Source organism: Cygnus olor, chromosome 1 (assembly GCF_009769625.2).
Source record: "Cygnus olor isolate bCygOlo1 chromosome 1, bCygOlo1.pri.v2, whole genome shotgun sequence".
Taxonomy (NCBI): Eukaryota; Metazoa; Chordata; class Aves; order Anseriformes; family Anatidae; genus Cygnus; species Cygnus olor.
This window is the reverse complement of record NC_049169.1, coordinates 91,663,553-91,690,699: the sequence shown is the minus strand read 5'-3', so window position 1 is coordinate 91,690,699 and position 27,147 is coordinate 91,663,553. Positions and strand designations below refer to the sequence as shown.

Sequence of the window (27,147 nt, the reverse complement as noted above, 5' to 3'; positions counted from 1 at the left end):
AAAATTTTTTTACCCTCTTCACCTAGTTCATGCCCCTGATTTTTTTCTTGTTTATTTAGTAGACACAAGAACCTAACATATGTTTAGCAAAGCAATGCCTTTGTTCCACAGGATACTAGCATATTTATGATAAAATCAATTTCCAACATTACTGCACTGATGAGAAATCATTACTGGTTGGGAGTTGAGGGAGTTGATCATTACTGGTTGAGAGAGACACATGTTCTGCGTCTCCTGCTTCTGAGTACAGTGTAGTCTTAGACAAGCCCTTCACACTAGTAAAGTCGCTCTTTTGCTGTCTTTAAAGTAAGGAAAATATTTGCTGGGTTGTATATATTGTGTGTTTAATATTTGAAAGGTGCTTTTGATTTGTAAAGTAGCAAAAAGTTTAAGAGTACTAACACATAACTAATATACTCTCCACTAGAGTCCTAAAATTGTCTTATACTTGCATTGTGTTTTATGAACTTTTCACAATTCAGTTCAAAAAAAATGTATTGCTCTTCCAATTTACAATCCAGTTGTAATACTTGACTCCAAACCTCTTTGCATTGTTTTATTTGTATATCCCATTTTCTCCATCATTACTGAAATTTCTTCAAGATCAAATTGTTTTGTTAAATCTCTTTTGTTCTACTGTAAGATTACTACTCTACACAAAACCATCTAATAAGCAGGCAAATCTGTTTATGAACAGATTTCATAATCTGGTGAAGTTTTCTATAATTACACTTCAAAAAACTTTATTACTTTTATGTCTTTAGAAGGTTTGTGTACCTTCACACTGACCAGCACACTGTATTACAATATTTTCTAGTTCCCTTCCCCTACTCCTTAAGCGGAAATATTTTTAAATTGTAAGTCAGAATTGCATTCTGATAAGCAATGACTTTGTATTTTCTGGTTTGTCGAACAGAAGGCTAGATGTCAATCTCTCTTATCCTACTGAGCACCAAAGGCAAACCAGGAAAAGACATGCAAAGCCATTTTTGTCAAATCACTTCAAGTCCAGCTCAGCTGTAATCTAGCAGAGCTTCAGGGAAACCAACAACATACTCATTTAAAAATATTTCAGGGAAAGATTCCCCTTCCTTCATTTACTGGTAAACCTACTCACAGAGCTTAGACACAATGAACTTGCAGTCCCTGTATTTCAGTCTGGATCAGACTGTACTTTTGAAAGGAATCTCTTTAATCTCCCCACTCACCATACTTTGATTTGCACTGAGGAGTGCACAAATTGAACACCTTTCAAGTTAAACAAAAAGACAAGACACATTCCAAGCATGCCTCTTGTATATTCTGATTGCTGAAGGCTGTTCCAATTCACAGGACAAGACTGTAGCTAGACGAACTACTGACCCATAACACGTACAGTACAGACATCAGGTCCTTGCTATCAATTCGTCTTGTACAAACCCTCCCCTATACACAGTATTAGTTGATAGTGTACACAAAAGCTTTAATCTTGCAAGGCCTCAAGCTAACTGTTTTTCAACAAAAGAGATGTTGAGTTATATGGATCACACGAGCAAATCAACACCACCTTCTCCACAACAACTACCCTTGTGTATGCTTTACCCTTAAAACCAAAGTGTTTATTAAAGCAGTTTGCCCTCATTCACAGAGTACTGAATTTTGCACAGCGTGAGCCAACACACAAGGAGAATTATTTGAGAATGAACGCTGCAACCAAACTCACTGACTTATCAAGCTTAGCACACATTGTGTCCTGCAGAGCATCCTCTCTTGAGTACCTGGAACCCTTTTGTAGGCACTGCTCCTTCTACAAGCCCCTGGAGAAGCACCGCAGCAAAGACCAATTTCAAGGAAGCCACGACTGCCAACCCCACTTTCCTTAATGGAATGATGACTTCACCTTCAAAGTTTGCTAGCAAGGATAAAAGGGATAGCAGGGGGAGAAATACTTTTCTATGCACTTTTCCTCAACCAGCTCAAATCAACTAGATACTCCTAACATAAATATAGGATACAACAGGTACATGGAATTGAATGTCTCATTACATACTCAGAAATAGAGGCTCTCAGGTAAAATACCACTGCAGTATAAAGCACTTTTGAAACAAGGAGACCAATTTAAACTGATGAAGAAAAATGGGGCCTACTGGGAATAAAACAAACATTGTTTGCCTTGAAAACTTCTAAGTTTGGGGGAAGAACTGTTCTGTAACATTGATGTTGAAGTTTTACTTTTTATTTTTTGAGAATAAAACAGCAATTTGATCAAAATTGCTAAAAAACAATTTATCTGACATAATTAAAGCAATCTGATAAAAAATAACTTCACATGTAGGCACAGCAGCTGAGTGGAAAATAAAAATCAAATGCTTAGTTAACATGAGCCCAGCATTTCATTACTAATGTATAAGAAATAATAACCAATTTAGTAAAATGAAAATAAATCAGCACTGTTTCCAGAAAAAGACACTAGTGATTTTACCTTAATGTAATTTATTTTTTAAAAGTCATATTTGCAATCTCATATTTATTCAGAAAAAAATTATCAAATAAGTAAGTACGGATGTCTTAGAGCTTCAACTGAGGATCATTTTACCTCATTATTATTTACACTATGGCATTTCATACCTGCTCAATGTACCCTTTGGTTAAACCTTTGAAATTACGGACTGACTTATGAAAATAACTAGAAAAAATAGAACGCCTTTGAGCTGTATGAAACAAACTAGCTCTCAAGCCACAATTCTGCAGAGATTAGAAAGCAGGAAAAAAATGAGAAACTTGCACCAGATTGATTGCAGTAGCACAATTATGGAAAATAAGAGTATTTCGGATCAAATACAGTTCAACATATTTATGAAGGCTTAATGCAGTCAATTTTATAGGAGGAAAAAGACTCCGTAAAAATATCCTGTCTACCATTTCACATTAAATAATGCTAAATATTACTCAGGTTGCTTTTTGAAAGCATTTTACTGTAGTTGGTGGAAATATTAAACTCATTAAATATGCTATTTTTGAAGAAAGATTGCTTTTTTATTATTTTTCTGCCTATATTTTGCTACTTATAGATTAACAGAGGTATTTTCTAGTGGTAACAAAAACTTAATTTGAAATCAATTTAGAATGGGCATATTAGTGTTTCAAGAAGCAACACACAACATTCACTTTTTTATTTTAACAGACATTAAATGTGACAGTTTAGTAGCTGTTAATTAGATATTTTGAACTTCCTACCCCTAAGATATATTTTGATACTTTTTTACATTTTAAAAATCAAAATTTGAAATGTGCCATTTTTTTTTTTTTAAGGTACAAGTAAAAACATAAAACAGAAATGGAAGTGAATTTCTTCCTGAAAAAATGCATGAAGCTTTATTTTAGTAACTGAACATTTTCTTTCTGCTGGCATATGTCAGTTTTCTATTCAGAAGACTTCAGTTAGTGAACTTATTTCTTTTATTAAGTTAAATTTTATTTTCGGATTGGCTTGTGATGTATCACTGTTGTAATATATTGTGGAAATTCCAATGAACACTGCATGACACTGTCCTTTGATTCGAGGCTACATTTGTAAAAAAATTCGCATAAAAAATGAGATTTTCATGAAACAATGTTTTCTTATTTTAACACTACAAAAATAAAAATCTTCCCCTCTTCAGAATTGAGCAATTTCCTTTGGAATATTAAAGTATGTAGAGTGTCCATCAGAGTCATTGCTTTCTTTTTCTGACCATCAGGATATAGAACGTCCCAGGAGCTACATGTATCATGGAAGATGCAGTCAGTCCAAGGAGATTAATCTATACAGGGGATCGATTACATGAGATATCCATACTCCTGTGATACTCTACAGCAATCAGGTTACAACTCAACATTCAACTATCAAAAATATTTGTTCTAATTTGCTTCTGAATGGAAAGCAAACGTAGAACTTCAATTCAGCAACTGTTTTCCCAAGCACATGATTCTAAATAAAAAAACCAAAGCTTCATCTTTATTCTAAAGCTCAGGAAGAGAAAAATCAGCATATTATTGGAATGCTGAAATATATTTGTCTTTAATGCTACCTCTACCTGAACAACAATGGAATGGGTGCTAAAGATATGGCAAAATTAAATTCCAGTGAGAAAATTCTCAGTATTAGTAGGTACTGACTGCACAGTCATTTTTACTTAGCAGCAAGCATCACATGGAGGACACTGAAAAGAAACTGTAGGATAATATCATCTGTTGTGGTTTGTATACTCTTATTTCCTTACAAAAATACAGTCAACATATGATTTTCTAGCACTTCCAAGTTTTTTTTTTCTTTTTTTTCTCAAAATTTCTGTTGAAAATGTTGTGTGATTTGGAGTCCAAAGAGAACTGCTATGCACGGCAACATCTGATAAACTGTCGTATTACTGGAAGACTAAGAGTAGTCTACAACTTGAAATGACAAGACTTCCTAAACCACATTCTGGAATTCGGGCAGATAGACTCCATTTAAAATGGATATAAGGTTATTTTGTTTGTTTTTAACCACCACAAAGAAAAGATACTGGCATGAAAAAAGCCTCCATGTGTAGAAAGTCCAGAAAGCATGACTACATTAGAGATAGAATGCATACACGCACACATATGTCATGATCTTTACCCACAGCACTTTTCCTAGAATCTCTCATCTGTGATAAATAGCTCTTACCATACTTCTTCAATAGGAGTAGAAAGAAAAATGGACAGGGTCTGCTCCCACTGCCAAATTCCTATGAGAAAGATCTGCCACGAGTAATTCTTTTGACATAAAATGTCTTATGTTAAATTAACATGAAAACTGCTCCTACTTAATCAATAAAATTTACATTTCCTTTGTAAAAACACTTAAAAGTGTCATGGAAAATGTAACAACAAGTGTTCAACATTAGTTCATTTTCTTTCTTTCTTTTTTTCTGTTTTCCTTTTAGCACCAGAGAATCAGTGTTATTGTCTAACATTAATTAACATATTTCTTTTACAGATAAAGTTAACTTACTTTATACTAGGGATGGGGGAAGCAGCTGGAAGAGGAGGTGAAAGCCGTGGAGGGACATCATATTCTTCGTTTATCAGATGACCATTTGAAAATACCTAAAAATCACATAAGTGTTACAATGGGTCTTCTCCTCCCATTTATCACCACAGATGAACTAAGACATTAACACAGATATAACACAGATAAACTAGATATTACAAATAGACTTTTCAAAGGCTATGCATAAAGGCTTTCCTAGAAGTTCACACAACAGAGCTGTATTCTGAAGTGACTCTTTTCATACCTGTTTCAGATAACTCTCTTTAGGAGTTGTAGAACATACTAAAGTTTTAAACTTCGCCAAAACAGGAAATTTCATGTCCCAGTTAGTAGATGGACTACTCAGTTACCGCTGAATCACTTCGGGGAAAATTAAGATTTCAAGATTGCAACTTTTGAAACTTTTGGAAGTGAGAGGGATGAAGTACAGAGGGAAAACAACAGGTACAGCATGATAAGCATAGTTTTTTAAAACTCCGTAGTGCAGTACCTGTCAGAATTCACCCCGTACCTGCATGATTGTCTTCCTGATTCTTGGCTTTAACTAATAGCAAATAGCTTATATTATGATAAATGAATAAGGGATGAAAAGTCATGAAATGTTACCCTTGTGAATGTGCATACAGCCTCAAATGGTAATTCAGAGTTGTCAGTTTTTCCATGTAACCAAGTCGCTTAGGCTTATTACCTGAAGACGACTTTCAAACAGCATTTGGTTAAAGAAATACCTATATAAGTTCTCAGCAGTACGATAGCACTTCCACACTTAGTGGTTATTCTGATTTGAGAAGCATTCATTCTATCACAACTCAAATGCTATATGGCTCTATTAAGGTATAAACCCAGTATCCTTTTAAAAGCAGATAAAAAAACTATAGCATTTTAAACAACAGTCTAGCTCTAAGTAAAATTTTGGTCTTTTGCCTTAATTCTGAAAAAAAGAACATTCTAATTATATATGCTACCATAAAATTCTTAAGCACCTTTCATCACATACATCAATGGTCTTTACCAATACTAACTGAATTTCAGTAGCATGCTTTCAAAATGACCACAATATCTATTTAAAAAAATGAGATAAAGTTAAATAGCTTGTGACCTTGGGAAAAAAAAGCAAACAGAGAAAAACTGATTTCTATCTGCTGTGATCAGAACTTCAAATCCAACCTACTTAGCACAAACTATATAGTCTTCAAGTAAAAAAAGAGCAGCAAAAAAATAGAGAGAGTTAATAACCTGCACTATGAATAAATTACTGAGCTGCTTTGATAAAACCGATTAGAGCAGAACCATGAATTTTTTCTTAGGCCACCACCATTTGGTTTCTTTTCAACTCCAGGCTTCCCCAACACTACAAAGTTTTGCAAGTTATCTGAAACTGTCTAACACTACGACTACCCCTCCACACTCTTCTCTCCAAGATATCTTAAATCAATGAATGGAAACAATCCTCCTCATTTTGTCGTTGTTTCGTTTTTTGAAAGAATAAACACCATAGTTACAGACATACACACTATTCAGTGCAGCTAAGGACAGGCAATCATACTTCTTATGTGACAAGCAGATGCCTCCTAGCCAAACAAAGTTAGGGAATCAGTGGAATGATTGCAAGTGACAACTCCAAACACCCTCAGCACTGAAAATGGATTATTGGACGTTGCACTGGACATTTGTCCAAGAGAAATCAAAAACTGACACAGAGAAATTACAGCAACATTCAACTCGAGCAGTTGGAGCTCTGACTTAACTCCAAAGAAAGAAGAATCCAGTTAATGATATGTGCATTACTGTAAATAACTGAAAAATAAAAAGGTAGCCACAACGCCAATTATCCTGAATAAGGTTGAAAGTACTGATGGTAATACCAAATCAAACAATGCAATATGGGAGTTGTGCCACTGCACACTTTTAAGGATGCTGCCCATATTGCCAGTTGTAAAGAGAAAATAAATGGTTCTACATTTAGCTTGGCTTTGGATGTATTTGTTTCTTCTTTTTTATGATCAAGGCAGGTTAGATCATTTCCATTACTGAACATCATCGCAAATTTAATGCTCTTTTGAAAATAATGTTTTACTGGTGAACAAGACCACCTTACCATTAACATATTAAGCTTATGTTAATGCATACAATATAGCCAACAATTTAAGTATATTTATATATATCATGTGTACATACTATATATCTTACAGATTGAAGAGGTTACCAAGTCCTTATCTCACCTATCATAGAAGTAACCAGAACATCTATTTCCCATCATCACATGTATAAATCGTTTTGGCATAAAACACTTTCAAAGTATACCTGAGATGCTGCATAACTAAAGTTAGATTATGCACCAACTGTATGAATCCTTTGCTAAAAGAATATAGCAAAACTAGAATTCTGTCTTCAAGCCATTTTTAGAATGTTCTATGTTAAAACTGAATTCTAACTTAGACCCTCGTACTGTTGCTTTGCAAATTGCATTACTTAACAAGCCATTTATTTACGGCCCACTTATTATTTACAAGCAACAAGAAATATTTAGAAACAGCACACGATCACTGACCAATATAAAGTAGTATTGTAGACAATGCAAAACAATACTGCAGTAGGGTATCATATTAGGTTTCAACACATTCAGCTTATTTCATACCTTGGCACCTTCCACAGGCAGCTCGTGACGTCTGTGTTTCCTCATAAATCCTGGCTCAGAAGTTACGCGGTTGTGCCTTCCATTTATGTTGGAAACTGCAGTCAGTCCTGGTTTGGGAGAAGCATCACTCCCTATTCGACATCCTACTAACTGACTTGTCCCAAACACATCTCTGGGACACCAGCCTTCAAGGGGCATTGGCTGGTCTCTGGAAGGCACGCTTTCCGGATGATGCAGGTGTCTGCTTATTCTGTTGTCTGGTGGAATTGGAGGGGGTCGTTCTGGTGGAGGTGGTGGAGGATCACGCAAGGGAGGTGGTGGTGCTGGCAAAGGTTTGTCTTGTTTCCTCACCATACAAGGAGAAGACTAAACAAAACCAGAATTAACAAAAAAAGTTACATATAGGCATTCATGTTCCTTTCATGATCAAATACAGTTTTAGCATTCCTAACTGAGATATTTTCAATGCATCAGAAGAGAACTTGCCAGTAGGTTAAATGTTAGTCTTGTCTTTTCACTATGCGGACTACCTGGTCTCTCTTCAGAAAGCATAACGCCATTTCTACTGTTGCATGAATAACCCAAGGAAGGAGCAGGAGGAGAAAAAAGACAATTGGCTGAGGCAGATTTATATGGCTGATAGCATTTTTCCAGAGTCCTTTGCTCTGGTTTCCATAATGCTTCCTTTGAATCACTTTTTAAGCTGCTGAAATGGATTCTAAGGAATGCTAGGAAAAACAGACCTTCTGATGCAGGGAAAAAAAAAAGGGGGGGGGGATCACATCCAAAGGCAAATGACTTAGCGACATGGAATGAGCACAAAAAAAGCAATGATGAGGACACAAGTGGAAGGAGAAAACAAATATTTTGGTTTCATTGATATATCAAGGGATGACTCCACTCTTTACATGATACGCGTTGTTTGACGCCAATTTGAACCACAGTTTAATTCTTCAAGTAACATATTTATAATGTATTTGTTTGCAATTAGTTCATCTGCAAACAACTTTTGCCAGAGAAAGTGATTTCCGTTCTCAGAATTGAACTGCCATAAATGCTAAAATGTTTTTCAAACTTAAGTGTAGGATACTAAAATGCTGAAAACCAAGTTATCAGAAAGAAAACGTATAAAGAACTGTATAGTTTATAAAAGCAGAAATAAAAAATAAAATAAAAATACAAACAAACAAAAAATATTCTCATTAATAGTGAATTACTAAAAGCATTTTATGAAATTATGTTTGAGACAGGTTTTTCTAGGTGTTCAGGAAATGTTTTCCTCCTACCAGCAGTTACAACAATAAATACAAGATTATTTCTCACGGAAGGTGTAATTTTCATGGACTCTGCATAATATTACCAGTTTAAGAGAGTGAGGACACAGAAATTTTTACAGGAAGAATATTATTTGGTCTCAATTCACTTGAGAGCTGCCCATCACTATTTTTTGGGCAGCACCTCAACATGTTCCTTATATTAAAATTAGCAATTCTACCGGCAGGTCTATTAACATAAATAGGACAGTATATTAAATAAGTATTTAATTAAGCTGCTAATTAATTTTCACTGTTAAGGAAGCAAGAAAACAGTTGGGTCCAAATTTTTTGTTGTAGCTGTTTTCTATTACAGAAAAAGAAATTTTTTTTTGCCTGAAGTAGTATTTTTGGTAGAACAAATTGTCCGTTTGTTTGTTTTGAAATATGCAATTGCAATTCTTTGTTGTCCTCCATCTTGTTCCCCTTGCACTCCAAAAATATTATATATTTATAACATTTAAATATGCAAAGGAAAATTTTAAGGGAAAAAAACTAGTTTTGAAATAATTTCACTGAAAAACTTAGAGCAATATTAGTGGTATTTCTGATTTTCTTTTTGTTTGTTTATTCAAAGCCACAAACTTTGTGCAAATAGTCTATTGTAAAATACATTTTAATGGATGTGCCAGACATCCAGCTTATTTTCTCAATGTGCTATAATTTCCCTTGTATAAAATAAAAAAGTGATTAAAGAAGTGTGATAAAGAAACTATTCTAACTTCTATTTTCTCTTCTAAATTATAAGCCATCAGAACTTTGAAAAGTTGATTTTCAACCTTGAGGTAAAAACCTGAAAAAAGAAACATGGTACTTCAAACTAGATATATATTATGAGCACACAGATTTCAGCTCATGTTTTAAACTTGAATTTGAATTCACCACCTAAAATCAAAATTTTAGACCTAATATAACCTAATTCCCTATCTATATACAGCAATTACAACAAATGATCTACTCATAACAGAAAGAAACAAATATAGCTGTTTTCTTTCATGCTTACCCCCTCAAAAAATCACTCTTTAGTATCATTAGTTTCACAAAACACAGCATACAATTTATTAACTATAGAATCTTTAATATTTCCCCCTAAAACACAGTTCACAATATATGCCACAAAGTTTTGAAAGCAGGGTATCTGTACGTATTTTTCTTGTTGGGGTACTTTGGAAGTGAGTATAAGTCATCATCAGAGCATAACATGCGATTTTAATGAGATAATGACTTTTAAATCTATTTTCAGGAAATTTTTATTTCTATTTATTTTTATGAATCAGGGTTTATTACAGAACTGATCCATTACAGCAGTGTCAAACTGATGTCAATGTCAGAGCATAATCAAGTGCAATAAAACCATCAGATTAACAGGTCTCATTTGACCAACACATGTAGCTGTAATAATCTGATTGTGTAAGGTATTATGCAAAGAGACAGGTATTTCCAAAGTCAATCGAAGGAGATAAGAGTCTTTAGGTGACTTAATCAATGTGGATCTAATCTAAAGCTTTTCTAAGCTATGGGGAATTAAAAGTCTATTGGACAAATTCCTGCAAAAGAATATATGCAGTAAATTTCCTAATATTCAGTATTCCAAAACAAGCAAGCTCACCTTGAAAACAATCATACAGAATTTCTCAATACGCATAAATCCAGAAATAATGGTCAATAAGACTTACTTTTGGTGACCCAGTTGGGCTTGCACATGGTGACCGTGCTACTCCCTTCTGAATGAGATCCAGACGAGGAGGTACAGGTGGAAGACTAAGATGTGGGATTTGCAGGGGGTCTGGAAGTGGTTTTCTTCTTTGTGCAAGAGGGGAAGATCCCGGGGAAGTCACTGGTGAATTCTGCCTCTCATTGCACTTCCAAGACAGGAAAAAGAAAAATTAAAATTTATCTGATGATCACATGTACAACTTTCATTCCATGACTTGACATTTGATATCTGAAAAGTATTTACTAATAGTAATTTAACATAATGGACACCCTCGCTACTATTAGTTAACAGCAGCATAGGCACTCAGCTCTTGATAACTGAAACAAGTCTAAAAGTCATTTACCTCAAAACCACATTAACTTGTGATTAAAATTCCAATCATTGCCCCACAAAAAGAAACAATCACAAATATAAAGAGAGATTTTATGGCAGTACTGTTGCTCTTGATAACCTTTTCATTAATACAGAGTACTTCATTATCAAAATTCTGTGTGTGACTTTTTAAAGCTGGATGCCCATGATATTGTCTGCTAACTGCGAGGCATATTCACATTATACCTCCACAGAAAAAGGAATGCATGTTTTCTGAAAACTCAGGAAAAAAAAGCAAAATCATCAGCAAGCCAGTAGATGAAGCAGTTATTTCCTTCCTCATTTATTTGCTGACTTAGAAAAATCATTTTAGGACACTTCAGCTCACCATTTTAACAAATACTAAGCTATTGATATGCAGACTGAATATCTTCCTCAAGTGACAAATCATGATTTTTTTCTTGACTTTTTTTCAAATTCATATGCACAGTGGAAGCTTAGTAGTGTTCTTTTAAGATACATTTTTTAACTATTTAAAAATAAGAAAGTATGCTGTAAAACAATGAGAACCAAAGATTTCAACCCCTCATTCTAGGCTCCACCCATTTTTGCAACCAGTTTTGTAACTGCTCATCTGGGTGAGTTCTAACACACAATTTATTTTTTTGCATAAATAAGTTAAAGGCACATCTGTGAACCCCCTTGCAATTGTATCAGTGTACTGTAAGTAAACCTGGATGTTTATGATGTTCTGCATTTTCCCTGACAGGGTAGCTGGAAGACATTCACAGCAGGCATCGGACTCCGGGCATTTGTGCACTGAGGCATCCTGGTATTACCACTACGTATCTGGCTTATAGAGGCTTTAAGAAGACGTTCTTAAACAAAGCACATAAAATTGCTCACAAAAATGCACCCATCTCTAAGCTAAATCACTCTGATCAAAACTTTTCCCTTCTGATCATAAGCTTCTTATCACCAACACTGTACAACCCATACTGATGACGGGGACGGGACTAGGCAGTTCTTGAACAAGGCAAAAAAGTCATCATTATCTTTCTTTACATATACTGACTATATTAAAGAATCTGACAACTTCATAAATTCGAAAGCAGATCCAGGAAAAGGATCTAGTATCCTAACTCCTTACTCAACACTCTGTGTACTACATCTTGGCGCAATATGCTATTCTAAACAAAATTGGGATTACTGCCAGATTTCCATCAGAAATAGAAGCCACCATGGTATTACTGGATAACATGGTGAGAAAAAAAATGAGAGGGAGGAGTGAAGAGGTGTTGAAGAGCTAGAAGGCTGAGGTTCAATTCCATTGCTAGAATGATTTTTTGGTGACATTACAGTCTTATTATTTGGTCTAAAGGTATAAGGTTAGTGTTGCAACTAAACATTCAATTTCAAAAGACAGAGCAATTTAAAATTCATGCTCTTCATGGCTACCAGAAGTTTCCAAGCTTCTCTTCGGTGAAGAAGTAGTCACAATGTTCATATTAAACGCTTGAATACAGCATTTAATTTGTCTTTGTTTCCTTTAATTGGTGAATGTCCCTGACCTTGACTGGAAGGCCATGAGGGTAAACACATGACTGACAGCGAGGTGCTCAGCCTCACTGAACACTGTGAAAAAGGGAACTAGTTGAATAACTAAGCTAGATACATGTCTCACAAGCATGCCTGAGCAACCAGAATTATAAATTGACTATAAACTGAATGTCAATTCATTTTCCTTAACAGAAAGCATCCATCAGTTAAACAGCACAATAAACACTGCGTCGCTGAATAGCATTAGTTCTCAAAGTTCAGTTACACCTCCACCAAGCGTTCTTAAAAGCCAAGAGCCATGTAATATAACATATTCAATCCTTTGGCTTCAGCATCAGACAGAACATGAATTTATTTCCCAAATCATTTGAAATAGAACCAAAAAAGCAGGTCTCACGTTTCCAAAAAAATACAATTATTTAACATAAAAGGAAGTGCTGTAGCAAGTCTCTACATTTATGGTGTTGCATAACATATTGTTCCTCAGACAGCTGGGAATTGCCGCAGAAGAACTAAAACAATCTTAAATGTAATAGGAGTTGGAAACAAAGAATAAGTAAACAGTAAATACTGAAAACAGAGCACTGGACTGGTAAAATTTGTTTGGAATTTCAGGCGTTCAAATTGTTGTGTGATCACATAAACTAACTTGACTTCCAATGAGAGCAACCTAACAAAGTCTCAGCTCTCACACTAGTTACATGAACCCACAACTAAAAGAACAAAATTTTACTGAGAGCATTTTAAGAATATCCACCACTGTTTCTCTACTAAAACCTTCTCTTACACAGTTCTGCTCTAAGGAATCAACGGAGAAAATGATACACACTTCCCTCAAAGAGCCAGCCCAGCCCGCCAGTCTCACGTGTTTTTGCAATAACAACAGTGCAGCTCCAGCAGGGACAGAAACACATTTAAAACCTGCTAGGGGTTGATGTTCTTCTGAGATTTATGGAAACAAGTAGCTAAATGACAGACTTAATATGTAATGGCAAATTAGAAAAACTAGAGCGATATGCAAATTCATTTAAAATTCAAAATCGTTAAAAGTTATCATGTTGTTAATTCTGTTGAAACAGGAGATTCATCTATGTGATAAACTTTCTGGTCCGTATTTATTTGGTATTTAGTTACTTCTACCCACCGTATTCCACAGATGGTAAATCACAATTGCCAAAATGAAAAGGAAGTTTTTCAAAGCATTAACTGTGCGAAAGGCCTTCATTTTAAGCTTACATCAATTCCTTGTTTCAGAGGAGCAAAATAATCTTTAAGTCCTATGAACTACCACTGCCTACTGATGCAAGGGAACTGATGTCGGCCAACAAGTTAATAACTTATGAGTTACGTGAAGAAAAAAGAAAGAAAACAGCTGATAAAAATAACAGCTACTCTGCCCTACAAGGAAGCTTAATCCACGTAACTGCTTGGGTGCTGAAGTACGAGAGAATGCTTTGCTGGGAGAAACTAAAAATTATGTTTCCTTGTTTAGATTTATGCTTACTAACAATAAATCAAACAAATAATATCCCCCAGCAACAAACAGATCTTTGTCAGCGTTCAGCATCAGATTTCCTTCATATTCCCATTATAAAACAAAACATATTTTTATGTCCTCCACCCAACCTGCCTAGCTGCATCGTTGTTTGATGTTCATTGACAGCTTGGCCAAGACGACGGCTGCGTTTCATGTGGATGCTGGGGCATCAATAGAGGTATATAATAACTACATCTTTCAGCACAGAATACAACCTCTCCCAACAACAAAACCAAACAAAAACCACCACAACAAAAACACTCCCTAAGCAGAAAATATTTAAATTAGTCCTTGTCACCTATTGGAGATTTCTGTGCATTTTCTTTTCAGTGGAAATAAAGGAGCAATGAGAGTAACACAGCGAGAAAAAGATAAGCAAGCAATTAAGACACAAACTAATACAAATGAACTGGCAGTGACAGAAGACAGAAATTCAGCATGCAAAGGGGCTCTGCTGCAACACAGACCTGTGCAATAAAGATGTAATTAAGGAAAAGAACACAGACTCCTTTCTAAGGAGATGGATTTCATCTGGTAGGCATGACTGCTGCCAAGGGACAAGCAGCTGTGACTTACTTCACTATTGGGCTGCAGAATGGTGCACAGTTGCATCATTCAATCAGATGCATCTATTACCGGGAAATACTGGTATCAGTTTGCCCCCAGTGGTTATGAATTTAAGCCTCTTCTGACATTGATTACAATTTCTAGTGAAGCTTTGTCTAATGGAATTATTAACAGTCGGGCTAATGAATCTAGAGTTTTAGTTTCAAACATCTTTCTGCCAGAGAGGCACATGCTCAAAGTACGCTCAACACAACCCCACCAACTGCCTGACTCTGGAATATTATCCTGATTGCAAGTGTGCTGCTGGAACTAACTCACTAATTTACAGATTGCATAATGAGACGTCTGAGAAGGTCCAATCAGTTGTATACCAAAAATGGACTTTTCATTTTTCACGTTGTCCCCTAAAGCTTCTTCATTTATACTCGGATGAGAGTAACTCACATTTCTGTTACTTCTCATTAGGACATGTTGTGACCTAGGTAGATTAGTATAATCAGGATTTGAACATTTGTACAAGGATATAAAGTTACATCACTTAGCACTGATGGCTATAAACAAGTTTTACATAGATAGGCTTGTTCCTTATTTGATCTCTCCTGTGCTGACCCAACAAAATGCATGCAAAGCAGGGAGATGGAGTTAAAGCTGTGAGAAGTCAGCACCACACTGACTGCCCAAGGGAATTGGTAAGAAATATTTTAATGAAGGGAAGCACGCTGCCCCTCAGCATTTATTCCTCTTTCAAATACTATGAAGTAAGCAGATAAGGACTATCTGTGTGGTATGAGTTCACTAAGTTCCTATAAACCATTCAGGCTGGGTATTATGAAAAGGTTCTTCACTAAGAGGGTGGTCAGGCAGTGGGACTGGCTGCCCAGGGCAGTGGTCATGGCACCGGCTTGATGGAGTTCAAGAAGCATTTGGACAACCATCTCAGACACATGGTCTGATTTTTTGGGTGTTTTTTTTGGGGGGACCCAGGAGTTGGACTCAATGATCCTTGGGGTTCCCTTCCAACTTGGGATATTCCATGATTCTATGAATTCACATGTATGTATAGGTTAAGAGCATGCAGCTGAAGGGAAAGCCTGGATACATATTTGAAGTCTTTTTTTTTAAAAAAAAAAAAAAGTCAAAACATTATTATTTAATACGTGCCCTTTTTTTTCCTCAGAACAATCATTACCACAGAAGTTACCTTAATAATATGGGAAATGGGTGTGTGTGTGTGTGTTAAAACAGTCTTTTCCCATATTTTGAGAGCCAAGTTCTTTTGACATGATTTAAGTCTGAAAGAAGCCTAGTAATGACAAACAGTGGTTTTCTGCTTTGACAACTTCTTATAATGATTTTTAAGTAATGGTCTGAATCAAAGTCAATTTTTGGGACACTCAGACAGCTAGGAAATTAATTTCAGGGAAGCTGTCAACTTCCCAGACAAGGTAACTTCAACTAGTTTTAGAAGAAATTGCTCTTACTGAATGTTAATTCACCTTAAGCTGTTGAAAACCTCAGTCTCCTATACTGCTAGGGCCTTCCTCTTTGTTTTCATGTAGTATCAATATGTTATTTGGATCAAATAATTATCACTTATAAATTCAAAATTATTATCTCTTAACAAGGACTTCTACACTATGCATTTTCCTTGTTTTCTTTCTTTCCAAAGAAGCGTATAAAGTCAGGTCTTGTACAAGGTAAAGTGACAAATAATTAATGCTTAATTTATCAGGACAATTGAATATTACAGAGTATGGAATAATAAAAATAGTCTGACATTCAAATGCCCTCTTTAAAATTAGAAACACCGTTTTTAAACATTTATCTGAACCTGTAATCTGCAGATTTTTGATGTGCATTTCCTAACACGTGAGGCTAGCAAAGCTTTGTTAGGAAAAATGGTACAGAACTGAGAAAAAGAACACTTCAAGCAATAACTGCATTAGCTAATCTGATACCATAGTGTTGGAAATTTCTCAGTGATGAGACAATTAGCAGAGGTTTTGGCACCACTCTTTTGTCTTTGTTTCATAACGAATTATCTGAAGACAATTTGGAAATTAAAAAAATAAGCTGCTTGATGAGGCAGATAAACAGACTAATTGCAGTGGGTTTCCTTGAAGCCTCTGATACAGCTGATCTGCTACTGTGTACACCTAGCAAGAATGATTCATTTTTCTTAAAGTAGATACATTTACTCATTCCATTAAAGGATAGATACTTAGCTTTGTGATTATTTTTTTCCTTAAAGCAGATTCAAGTCTGAGGTCCCCCAGGGATTTAATTCAGGCACCCCTTTTTGTTTATGAGTATGCTTCAGAGATACAGTGATAAAGTGCACAGCTGGTAGTTTTGTGATATCCATAATTCATAGAGGTACAGCAGGTGATAAAGTTATAATCTTCTTTACACGTTAATGACAATTTCAAAAAGTAGTTGTTTTTTTTTGTTTGTTTGTTTTTTTTAACTTTTCAGTTTGTCTAAAGAGCTCACTTATAAAAAGCCCAGCCAGGCCCTTTAATCAGTGATGAACATGACTGTGCGTGCTTCCGAAAGGTAGGCTAAAATGAGCTTACTGCAACTACTCTTTGCATTGTGAACATATTTCTAAGTAAATGTCTCTAAGGCAGCAAAAATTAGAAGTAAAAGCTTAGAAACATTTTAACAATGCCTCTCCTTTGAGGCTTTCAAGACAATAAGGATTGATTTGCAAATTCCTGCAATACGTCTTGAAGCCCTACAGTCATTTTCAGCAGAGAGCTGGTGTCCCTGGAACTCTGCTCATCTATCAGGTTTAACATGGCAACTTGGTATTAGCCAGATACGCTGCAACAAGGTTTTCTCAGCAATACCACGTGGTCTAGAAAGGTGATTTGAGACAAAATCAGCCCATTTGATTTTCAAAGGTTAACAGTTTTACGTTGAGAAAGCATATAACAATTGTTGAATTAAAATAAGAATCGACCTATATGTTCACTAGATTACAAAGTAACAACAGTATTAAGTTGGCTACAAGAACTAAATGATTCTCTTTGTCCTCTCATCTCCATTGTTTCAACAAATCAAATGACTCTACAACACAGCCATTATGCAGTACGATGTTTATATTTACAGCATTAACAAGAAACAAGAGAAAAGTTCAAAAGGGGTAAAATCCGACAAAATGTCAGAGAGGAAAAAAAGAATTTCTTCTATCAGGCTCTGAGGAAACACTATTTGACAAGAATAACAAATGATGATTAAAAGAAATAGACAAGGCATTATTTACAAAAATTGTATATAAATAATGACATTTCACATTTGGTGGTGAGGTTGAAAGCATAACTGTGCTATGGTAACAGGTTTAAGAAGACAACAGCAGCTGAAAATCACCAGATGACTTGATAATTCAGGATTTTCAAGTAAGGACTTAAAGCTAACAGAGTGGGAAACAATGTTCCTAAACTTCAGGGATAATTATTAGGTTTCTTCCACTGAACAATGAAACTAATGACAAAAATAGCAAGAACCGAAGCAGTCAAGCAGTTGGTAGATACTGAAAACAAGACTTCTTATATTAAAGCCTACTGTTCCTTCTTTTGATAAAAGCATAATGCATTTTTGCCTTATCGTGGAAGTGATAGTGTTATAAAAGTCCATCAATTCAAGGCTATCTCACGAAGGTCTGGCTGCAGACTGCAATTTAAGTCCAGGCAGGAGGATAAACTGTTCCAAGAGTAGGCCATGTTGTACTAAATACACAACACAAGAATGATTCATATGACTTAAGAGGTTAGCAAGGATATCAGACTTATGTATATTAACTGACAGATACTCTCAGATATGAGGGCAAAACACTTTTTTTTTAAATAACAAATATAATGATAAGGAAATTGAAGAGTCAGGTGTTACAGAATTAATTTCAAGTCAACTATTCAATCTAGATGACCTTAGTAAAAGGTAAAATACAGAAAATGCACTGTAAAATTCAGTGTTGCATGACCCATGACAGTATTATTGAAACCTAAAATGTAGTGGTGAACTCTGAAATCAACCAACAAAGTACAATTTTGTTGATGAAAGTGCTTATTTATCAGTGATTAAATCTGCAACCAAATATCTAAAGATCCCGGAACAGAATATATATAGCACTTTGAGAACAAAACCATTCCAAAACACAATATTACTATGAATAATTTCAGATACATTTTTACCTCTAAAAGTACCGAATACTAAAATGGATTTTATGTTACAGAAAAAAATATAGACAAACTTACATGAGGTGTGATAAAAAGGCATTTGTGTGCAATATGATTTGGGTTCCAAGTCACCTTTACAAAGCACTAATATTTATTACCAATCAAGAAATTCATGTTTCATCCTAAAACATTTGGTGCATGTGTATACAAGTACACAAGTGCAGAAAACTGATAATAGATTTGTATACATGAAATTTTGTGTTATTTGACAGACTTGTCCATAAAGCATATTTTGGTTAAGAATAATTTAGTGCAAACTCATGCTTCCATCATTATAAACAGGTAATTCTGCTCACGTCAGTTGAGAATCTGGATTTTTTTCTCTTACTCAGCATCAGTTTTCTTGTTGCAATATCAAAGCATTTTGCTTTTTCAGCCTGAGAACTTTTCAGTGAGTTGCTGAAACCTTCAGCATGAAATGCAGCCTATCATTGTTTACAGTCATCCGCAGCTTCATTTAGAAACATATAGCTTTATCTGTTGTACAATATTTGAAATTTTACCTTTCGGACTGAAGCCAAGCGATTCATCATTAAAGACTCTTCCCTATCATCGTCGTCATCCAAGTCCAGCATGGGCATACTAAAGCTATCAATAATACTGCAACACCTAGAGTTTTCATCCCTTGGATCAAAGGGATCCACAATGATTGGTTCAGTTCCTTTGATTTCACAGCGGCAGAAAGGACAGCCTTGGCCATCAGATTCCTATAGCAAGACAAAAACACAACAACATATATTATTAAAAATAAAAACAGAAGTACTTTTTAAAGTATATAAAATATAAGGTCACTATCTCTATCTTTCTATATAAAAATGCCCTTTCCAGTGTCTCTAAGAGCTTGTAAAGAAACACTGGAGTAAACAGGAAACAGTTCCATAGATATTTCACTATAGTAAATAGTAAAATGACTGTATTTTTTTAAATGTATTTTTAAAGCTGTCTGTCTTCCACATGTTAAGCTCCATTTAAAAATAACTAATCAAAAAGTAACTGCTATCTCTAAAAAGCATCAAAAATCGTAACTGTCTCAGTATTATAGATCAGGCAATACCACCTTGCCTCTTAGGATCACAATTTTCATATTTCTTCAGAGGAAAGAAGGTGAGGTGTGTAGACAAGGATAATGCATTCTATTATATATCTTCTATATTAAATATGAAATATTTGGTTTTCATTTTAAGTTAGAAAATGCAAAATACATATTGTCCATCATGGCTGCAACATTTCCACCATTGGGCAATATACATTCAGAACATCTAAAGCTGAAAGCATTTTTTGACATGTGTAAGTAACAAAACATAACTTAATTACATTTTCAATAAATTATGTGAAACAAGGAACTATATTCACATAGCATTTAAGAGAAGTCTAGACATGTCACTAAGGGACGTTTTAGTGATTGGATATAGCAGGTCAGATTGATGGTTGGACTTGATCTTGGAGGTCTTTTCCAATGTAAATGATTCATTCTATAAGTCTATGTTATCAGAAACAAGAATTATTTAAATTTTAATTTCTAAATGGCATAATGTGTGGAATGATTTTTAAGCAGCCATGTTTCTATTCCTTTTGTTCATTTCAGGAATAAATTTGTTTTCATCAGAAGTAATCAAAAGACCTTTAAATTATATTTCAGAGCGTTAATGATTGAGACAATAAAAAAGATCATAGAGAAGTCATACAAGCACCTATAAATGTTTTTTTTTCCATTTAAGGCACAATGTTGATTTGAACTATAAAACACACACGCACACACACAAAAAAAAGAAACAACACATCCAAAAGGACCCTGAGGGTCTGAGAGATCAAAATAATTCAACCTGAATTCAGAAGTCATGTTGCATCATATTTGGAATCAGGTAGTCAGGTGGCTAAGAAGATACTGGGGGTGGGAACTAGATAGTCTTTAAGGTCCCTACTGAGCTAAACCATTCTACAATTCTATAATGAGCAAAAAAATCAAACTACCTACCAAATGTCTAAAGCAAATTGTCCTGAAATGTCATCAAGAAAGCATAGCTTTTTGATTTCTCAAAGGGCAGATTTTTTTCTACCATTATTTTCTTCTTGATGCTTGATAAGAACACTTGACAGCTCTTACTAAACTGACAGGTGTTTCTATAGTTTTGTGGAAGAACTGTATCCCAAAGCCAGATAAGGATGAATGATGTCTCATGACTACAATCATGTCTATTTACAGGGTTAGCACTGGATTTGTTTTGTATGTAAATATCTAAGTAACCTATTTTTAGCAGTCATGCATCCTAATTACAAAGAGCCAGTCAATATCACTTACAATTACCTCAAAGCATGTATCCAAGTTTTATGGACCTACTGAAGTAATCGCTTGCAAGTGAATGGAAGTCTTCCCTTACTCATACAAATTTTTACAGGCTCATTTTCTAAAACAGCCTTATAGATAAGGCACAGAGCTTTCCATTTGCAAGGCTGTCTTATATCTGTGTTGTCAAATAGTTCTGTACTAGCAGTTTCCCTCCTTTCTCTTCAAAAGCATCACTAAAACATACAGAATATCCAATAACAGCATCAGACTCACATTCAACAGTATGAATAGAAGCAGAAATTAAAACTGAGAGCTGAGATCTGTGTGAATACATATATCTTTGTCCATACCCCCAGAAAGATTATAAAGATTATTTAGAACACTGAGAAACTGGTTATTGTGAACATCACATTGCAGCATATATGTCCATATGTTTTTATAATCAAGTCCAAATCTGTAGTTTTTAGAGAACATATTTCTTTGCAAGAAAATGAATTCTATTCTTGTTGCATAATACAAAAGGAAGATTGTTAAACCAACTCTTATTTGAGAAACTGATCTCCATAAAGATGAACAACTGAATCATCCTTGGTATTCTATGCAGATCTGATGCTGCTTACCAATTTATTAAATAACACACTTTTTCTGCTTAGTGAAAACATCTGTATTGGACCTCTGAGGCATGTCTAATGAGTCATTATGCTGGCAATTAAACACTAGCCCAGAAGATTGCAACAGCTGACGCTGTTACAGTGCAATATTTCTTCATTGTCTCACTAAGTATATGAAAGTTAAATTTGTAATGAAATCTTAAATGTACCTGGCCAATTATAGCTGGTTGCAATGTTCTGATAAAGCTTGATGTTTTCAAAAACGTCAGTTCTCTAAGCCTAAAATGTTTTATCGTCTTCCTCCTGAATCCCTAGCCACTGGCCAAAGTACAGAGGACATTAGACTGAGTCTCCAGAATTGGAGTACATCACTGACTCAGCACTAGAACATGCTGCTACCATGATATGAGACACCCAGCAACCAAAAGTACAAGGATTTTCAATTCTTTTCTACCAAGAAGGTAAGCAAACAAGCAAGCAAACAACAAAAATCAAAGAGCTACAGATCTCGGAATTTCAGATTATTATTATTTTTTTTTTTTAACTCAAAGATTAACATAGTCAGACCTCTAGGTTTGTCATTCAGATTGAAACTGGTAAGAACGGAAAAAAGGTACTCCTGAAGTGAGAAATATTGCTCCAAGTCATCAGTTGCTCAGCAATGAAGCAAATATTCTTATCTAGGTATTTCTAAAACATGATTTTATCAGAATTTCTCATCTTTGGGAAATTTGAAGGGTTTGTGTTTGGAGCATCACACCTAAATTTCAGAAAGAAGAAGAAATTGGAAATTGGGAATCCTTTTCAGCCAGCTTTATTGCTGATGGAGGAAAAAAACAAAAGATACTTCTGATTCATCGTGTTGGCTTGCCAATGATAATTCCTTAATAAGGAATCTGAAAAAAAAAAAATTAAATCTATAGTACTTGGGGCCATGTCCCAAACATGAGAATGAAAATTATTAATTGAGAGAAAATGATTTAAAACCAGGTCAAAAATGGACCAGAGTAATGGCTTTTGTTTACTTTTAGAATCACAGAATCATAAAGGTTAGAAAAGACCTCCAAGACCATCTGGTCCAATCATCCCCCTACCACCAATATCACCCACTAAACCTCGTCCAACCTTTCCTTAAACATCCCCAGGGATGGTGACTCCACCACCTCCCCGGGCAACCCATTAAACCTCTTCTCACTACACTTGTATCCAAAGAGCTGTGTCTAACCATGACAGAACGCTGCCTGCAAATGGGATTACACATATTTCTCCCAATGAACTAGAGATACAAAAGAAGAAGGGTGCATGGAATGGCAGTAAAGCATACTCAGTTTGAGAAGGACCTATTAGGGAAAGTCTGAAGCTACAAAGAGGAATGACCTCTGATTTTAATTTTCAAGTCAAATGTTTAACTGCACTGAACTAAAGGTACCGGTCCTCCCTTTTCTCACAGACTGGTATGTTCATGAACAAGACGGACAAAACACCACAACCTGCGTTACCAGGAAGCCTCTGCGTTTTCTGGGATATTCTGTGAGTGACAGTGAGATCACAGTTTCTCTTCACTCCATCTCCTACCCCAACAACCATCTTAACCTATGTGGTTTAGCAATTTACATGTTATCAAAATGAAACATAGGAACCGCAAGCTTATTTTTCACAGGCCACTGCATGATTTGTACAATAGATTAATTCCTTCTCCCACAGAAAGCATTCTGTCTCCTTATAAAACCCTGTCTGGTCAGTTATCCATTCTCAGCTGCTACTTGTCCACTTATTCCATTTGAACACATCTTGAAGTGATCTGTGGGGCTGAATTGGCACCAGGAGCCCAGCTTTCACTGTCTGAGTAGATACTGTGCTTTGGATATAGTTCCCAATTAGCAGAAGTCAGCAAATGGTCTTGGCAAACCTACACGTCTAGATTTTAATGACTCCTGGAACTTTGTTTTTCACAGATTTTAGTCCACAAAATTAAAAAGTGTATAGTTTTAAATAGATATGCACTTGAAGCCTCTTATTGAGCACCTGGAAAGGTAAAACAGAGTACCCCCATTGCAAACAGGGATGTAACAGAGAAATCCATCCTCTTCTCTACTAACTGAGCTATGAGTATACCTGCCATGCTGTAAGACAAGAAGTGCACATGAGGTGCCCACAAGGCTCAATCTTCACATCCTTGTCATTCTCTGCGCAGATTTTACATAGCTGAAAAGTGGAACCCATTTCACAGTACAATTCATACTGCTCCTGTAACAAAACAAAGACTAGTTATTTCTTTACTGTGATTTGTTCATAGAAAATATACTTAAACACCACAAGTAACAAAAATTTATCAGAATCCCCTGTTTTTCAATCCACTGTATTTATTAGTCAAGGAATTTAATGACATTGATCTACTTAAAAGCCACACCAAGGTTATCCAAACAGCTTACTCTTTCACTTCTTCAAACCTACAATATGGTAATATATTAAATTATCAAATTATTAATAATGTATAATATATTATATAAATAAATATAAATTAAAATAAACATATAAATATATAAAAAATTACCATAAAAATATATGGTAAACAAATAAAATAAATAATGAATCCGTGACTATTAGGTTTTCTACAGAGTTATCACATGTAAGTACTATATTAATGCAAGGCATACATCCTGCTTTTCCTTGGTTGCAGTAAGAGAAAGATAATGAAAACTTGGTAAGGGAGAAATTAAGTGCTGAAGGGGAACTGAATGGAGATTTCCTTTTCTAAGTATGAGTTTAGGACTAATAAAATGTACCGGATTAAGAACTGACAAATGAGGGATTTCTACCTACAGCTTGGATATAGTATGATCCACTGAAATAAATAACCCTTGTATGAAGTACGGTATGAATATCCCCTCAAGGTGACATGGCAACTGTCATGCACAGATCATTCAGCACTTTGTATCCTTACAAGACTGACTGTAAGATACAAGAACTCCTTCAGGTGGAATAAATAGTAGATAAAACTCAAGTCTAGAACAGCTTTCTAGATTTTGGAAGTGTATTGTTGGGGAACTGGTAATCAAACACATTTCTATGAAGCTTTATTAGTCTTGGAAAAACAAATTTTGAAAGGCTGAAATAAGAAAAATCCAGATCACTGGAAAATAAGCAGCTATTGCCCAGTAAAGGGAGTGGAGAAGAGGCTAGGCAAAAGAGAAAAGCAACACACTGTATTTGTAGCTGTAGCCGGTATGCACTAAAGATGCTTACAGCGGACCTCTTGCAAAGAATCCATCTGCAGCAATCTGGCCCTGGAGCCAGTTTTATAGTATCTTTTAATAGTTTAAGCAGCTCTTAGTGGCAGTGTTAATCTACTGCAGTTAAGATATTGTTTAAGGCAATATTCACATATTTCAGACTCTCTTGAACTACCATCTGCATTAAATAATGATTTCTTCATAACTACAAGTTCAGAATCAACTGGATTCATTTAGTGTATTCAAAATTCAAGATGACTTGCTTGGGGAGAACAGGGTTTTATCACTGAGAATGTCTAAGCTACTTTTCCTTTCTTTGAGAAAAAAAATAAGGATACAAGGCTATAAAAACCTTTTTGTGCAACACATCTGGTATCTCTGTACTACTCTTTCCTTACTATTCTGAATCTGGATAGAAAAGAGGGAAATCAGACTGGTAGACATGCTCACGTTTTCTTTCAGCAACTGTTTTAGGAATTCTCTTAATTAGGAGATATATTTTCATAATGGTATTCCTTGAAATACCATAGATGGCAACAAATACTTCTTTTCTAAAATATTTCTGGAGGTGGGGTGCACAATTACAGCAGATTCAGTAGGTCACCCACTGTGCTCTGAAGAAATGGAAGACCAGCTGAAACAGTATGGCTTTAAAGAGTTGTATCTAGTCTGATTGCTCTCCTTGAACATATCCTCAAGTCTTCTGGATGTTTTTGTCAGGAGAAATGCTCTGCACTGTATACCTACACCCACTAGTATCAGCACCATTTTTAATTAAGCCTACATCTTGTGGTAACTATTTCTTATTCTTTGAATATCAAAGATCTGCACATTAGTATATTACATCACCACTTAACAAGACTACAAAAACATCTAGATATTCTAATGTCTAGAAAGTGAGTCCCTTTGGGCACTTACTTATTTCTGTTACTTTTCCCTGATCTCTCTTTTAAATTGGACAACGGACAAAGAGGAAACAAGACAGACCGTGGAACCGGTATTTTTGTGACAAGTGAACGACACTTTTCCTCTGGGATCTGTCAGCATAATGTAGTATTCCTACTCAGGCTTAAAAACTATCATCTGATCTTGATTTCATTTCCATATTCTCATCTAATATTAGCAGAAAACTCTAAGCTACATAAACCTATGACATAAATAATGGAAAAAAATTAATAACTATTAATAAATTTCTCATGCAGATGAGCCTTAGAATAAGCAAAACTTTCCAGGGCATGCTGTCTGTATCACCATTAGCTCTAGAGTTTAAATGATTATTAACCCGCTCTTCATCTGAGCTCTTCTATCAACAACATATTTTCATTCTCATTTATTCATTTTCACATTTTAATAAAACTTATTGTAACTACTAGTTGAGATGGTAAGAGAAGCGAAGATCACAAAGTAACTGATAAAACGTGCAATATACCTGTGTGACTTTGATGTGATCATGTGGTGTGGGTTCACATAAACCTGTCAGATCAGGATTATAACTTCGTCCATCTGGAAACAGATAGCTGCATCACAAAAATATTAGTATAAATATGCACATATATTTAGCTTTATTAGCTAAATAATACCTATGACTTTTTAAATGGACAGAATACCTATGACTTTTTAAAGGGACAGAATAAGTTACAGCAGACATTAAATAAAATCATCTTTCCTTAGCCATCTTTGCCACCTTTTGGGAGCAACTGAACTGCTACATGCATATATTGTTACATGCTAAAGTCCATTGTAGTGGGTTTACGTGGCAAGGTTTTGGTAGCAGGGGGCCAGAGGGGTGGCTTCTGTGAGAAGGATCTAGAAGCTGCCCCATGTTTGGTAAGGGTCCCACTGCTGACCAGAGCCGAGCCAATAAGTGATGCTGTTTTGCACCTCTGTGAGAGCATATTTAAGACGGGAAAAAAAAAACGCTGCGCCACACAGCAGCTGGGAGAGTGAGAGGAGTGAGGAACAGCCTTGCAGGCACCAAGGTCAGTGAAGAAGGAAGGGGAGAGGTGCTCCAGGCGCCGGAGCAGAAGTCCCCTGTGGCCTGTGGTGAGGACCATGGTGAAGCAGGCTGTCCCCCTGCAGCCCATGGAGTACCACGGTTCCAC

At 35.5% G+C, this 27,147-nt stretch overlaps 1 protein-coding gene across 8 annotated transcripts in view; it reads right to left on the bottom strand.

The window, feature by feature from the left end:
- The window catches only part of CBLB (Cbl proto-oncogene B), a 135,082-nt gene that overhangs the window by 18,809 nt on the left and 89,126 nt on the right, over window positions 1-27,147 (bottom strand). For all 8 annotated transcript variants that reach the window (XM_040569307.1, XM_040569324.1, XM_040569334.1 and 5 more), the window contains 6 exons: window positions 26,475-26,562; window positions 23,928-24,059; window positions 19,418-19,621; window positions 10,660-10,845; window positions 7,671-8,036; window positions 4,994-5,088 (listed from right to left, as the gene is read on the bottom strand). In XM_040569307.1, coding sequence (XP_040425241.1) covers window positions 4,994-5,088; window positions 7,671-8,036; window positions 10,660-10,845; window positions 19,418-19,621; window positions 23,928-24,059; window positions 26,475-26,562 — 1,071 coding nt within the window. The remainder of the gene's footprint in view (window positions 1-4,993; window positions 5,089-7,670; window positions 8,037-10,659; window positions 10,846-19,417; window positions 19,622-23,927; window positions 24,060-26,474; window positions 26,563-27,147) is intronic.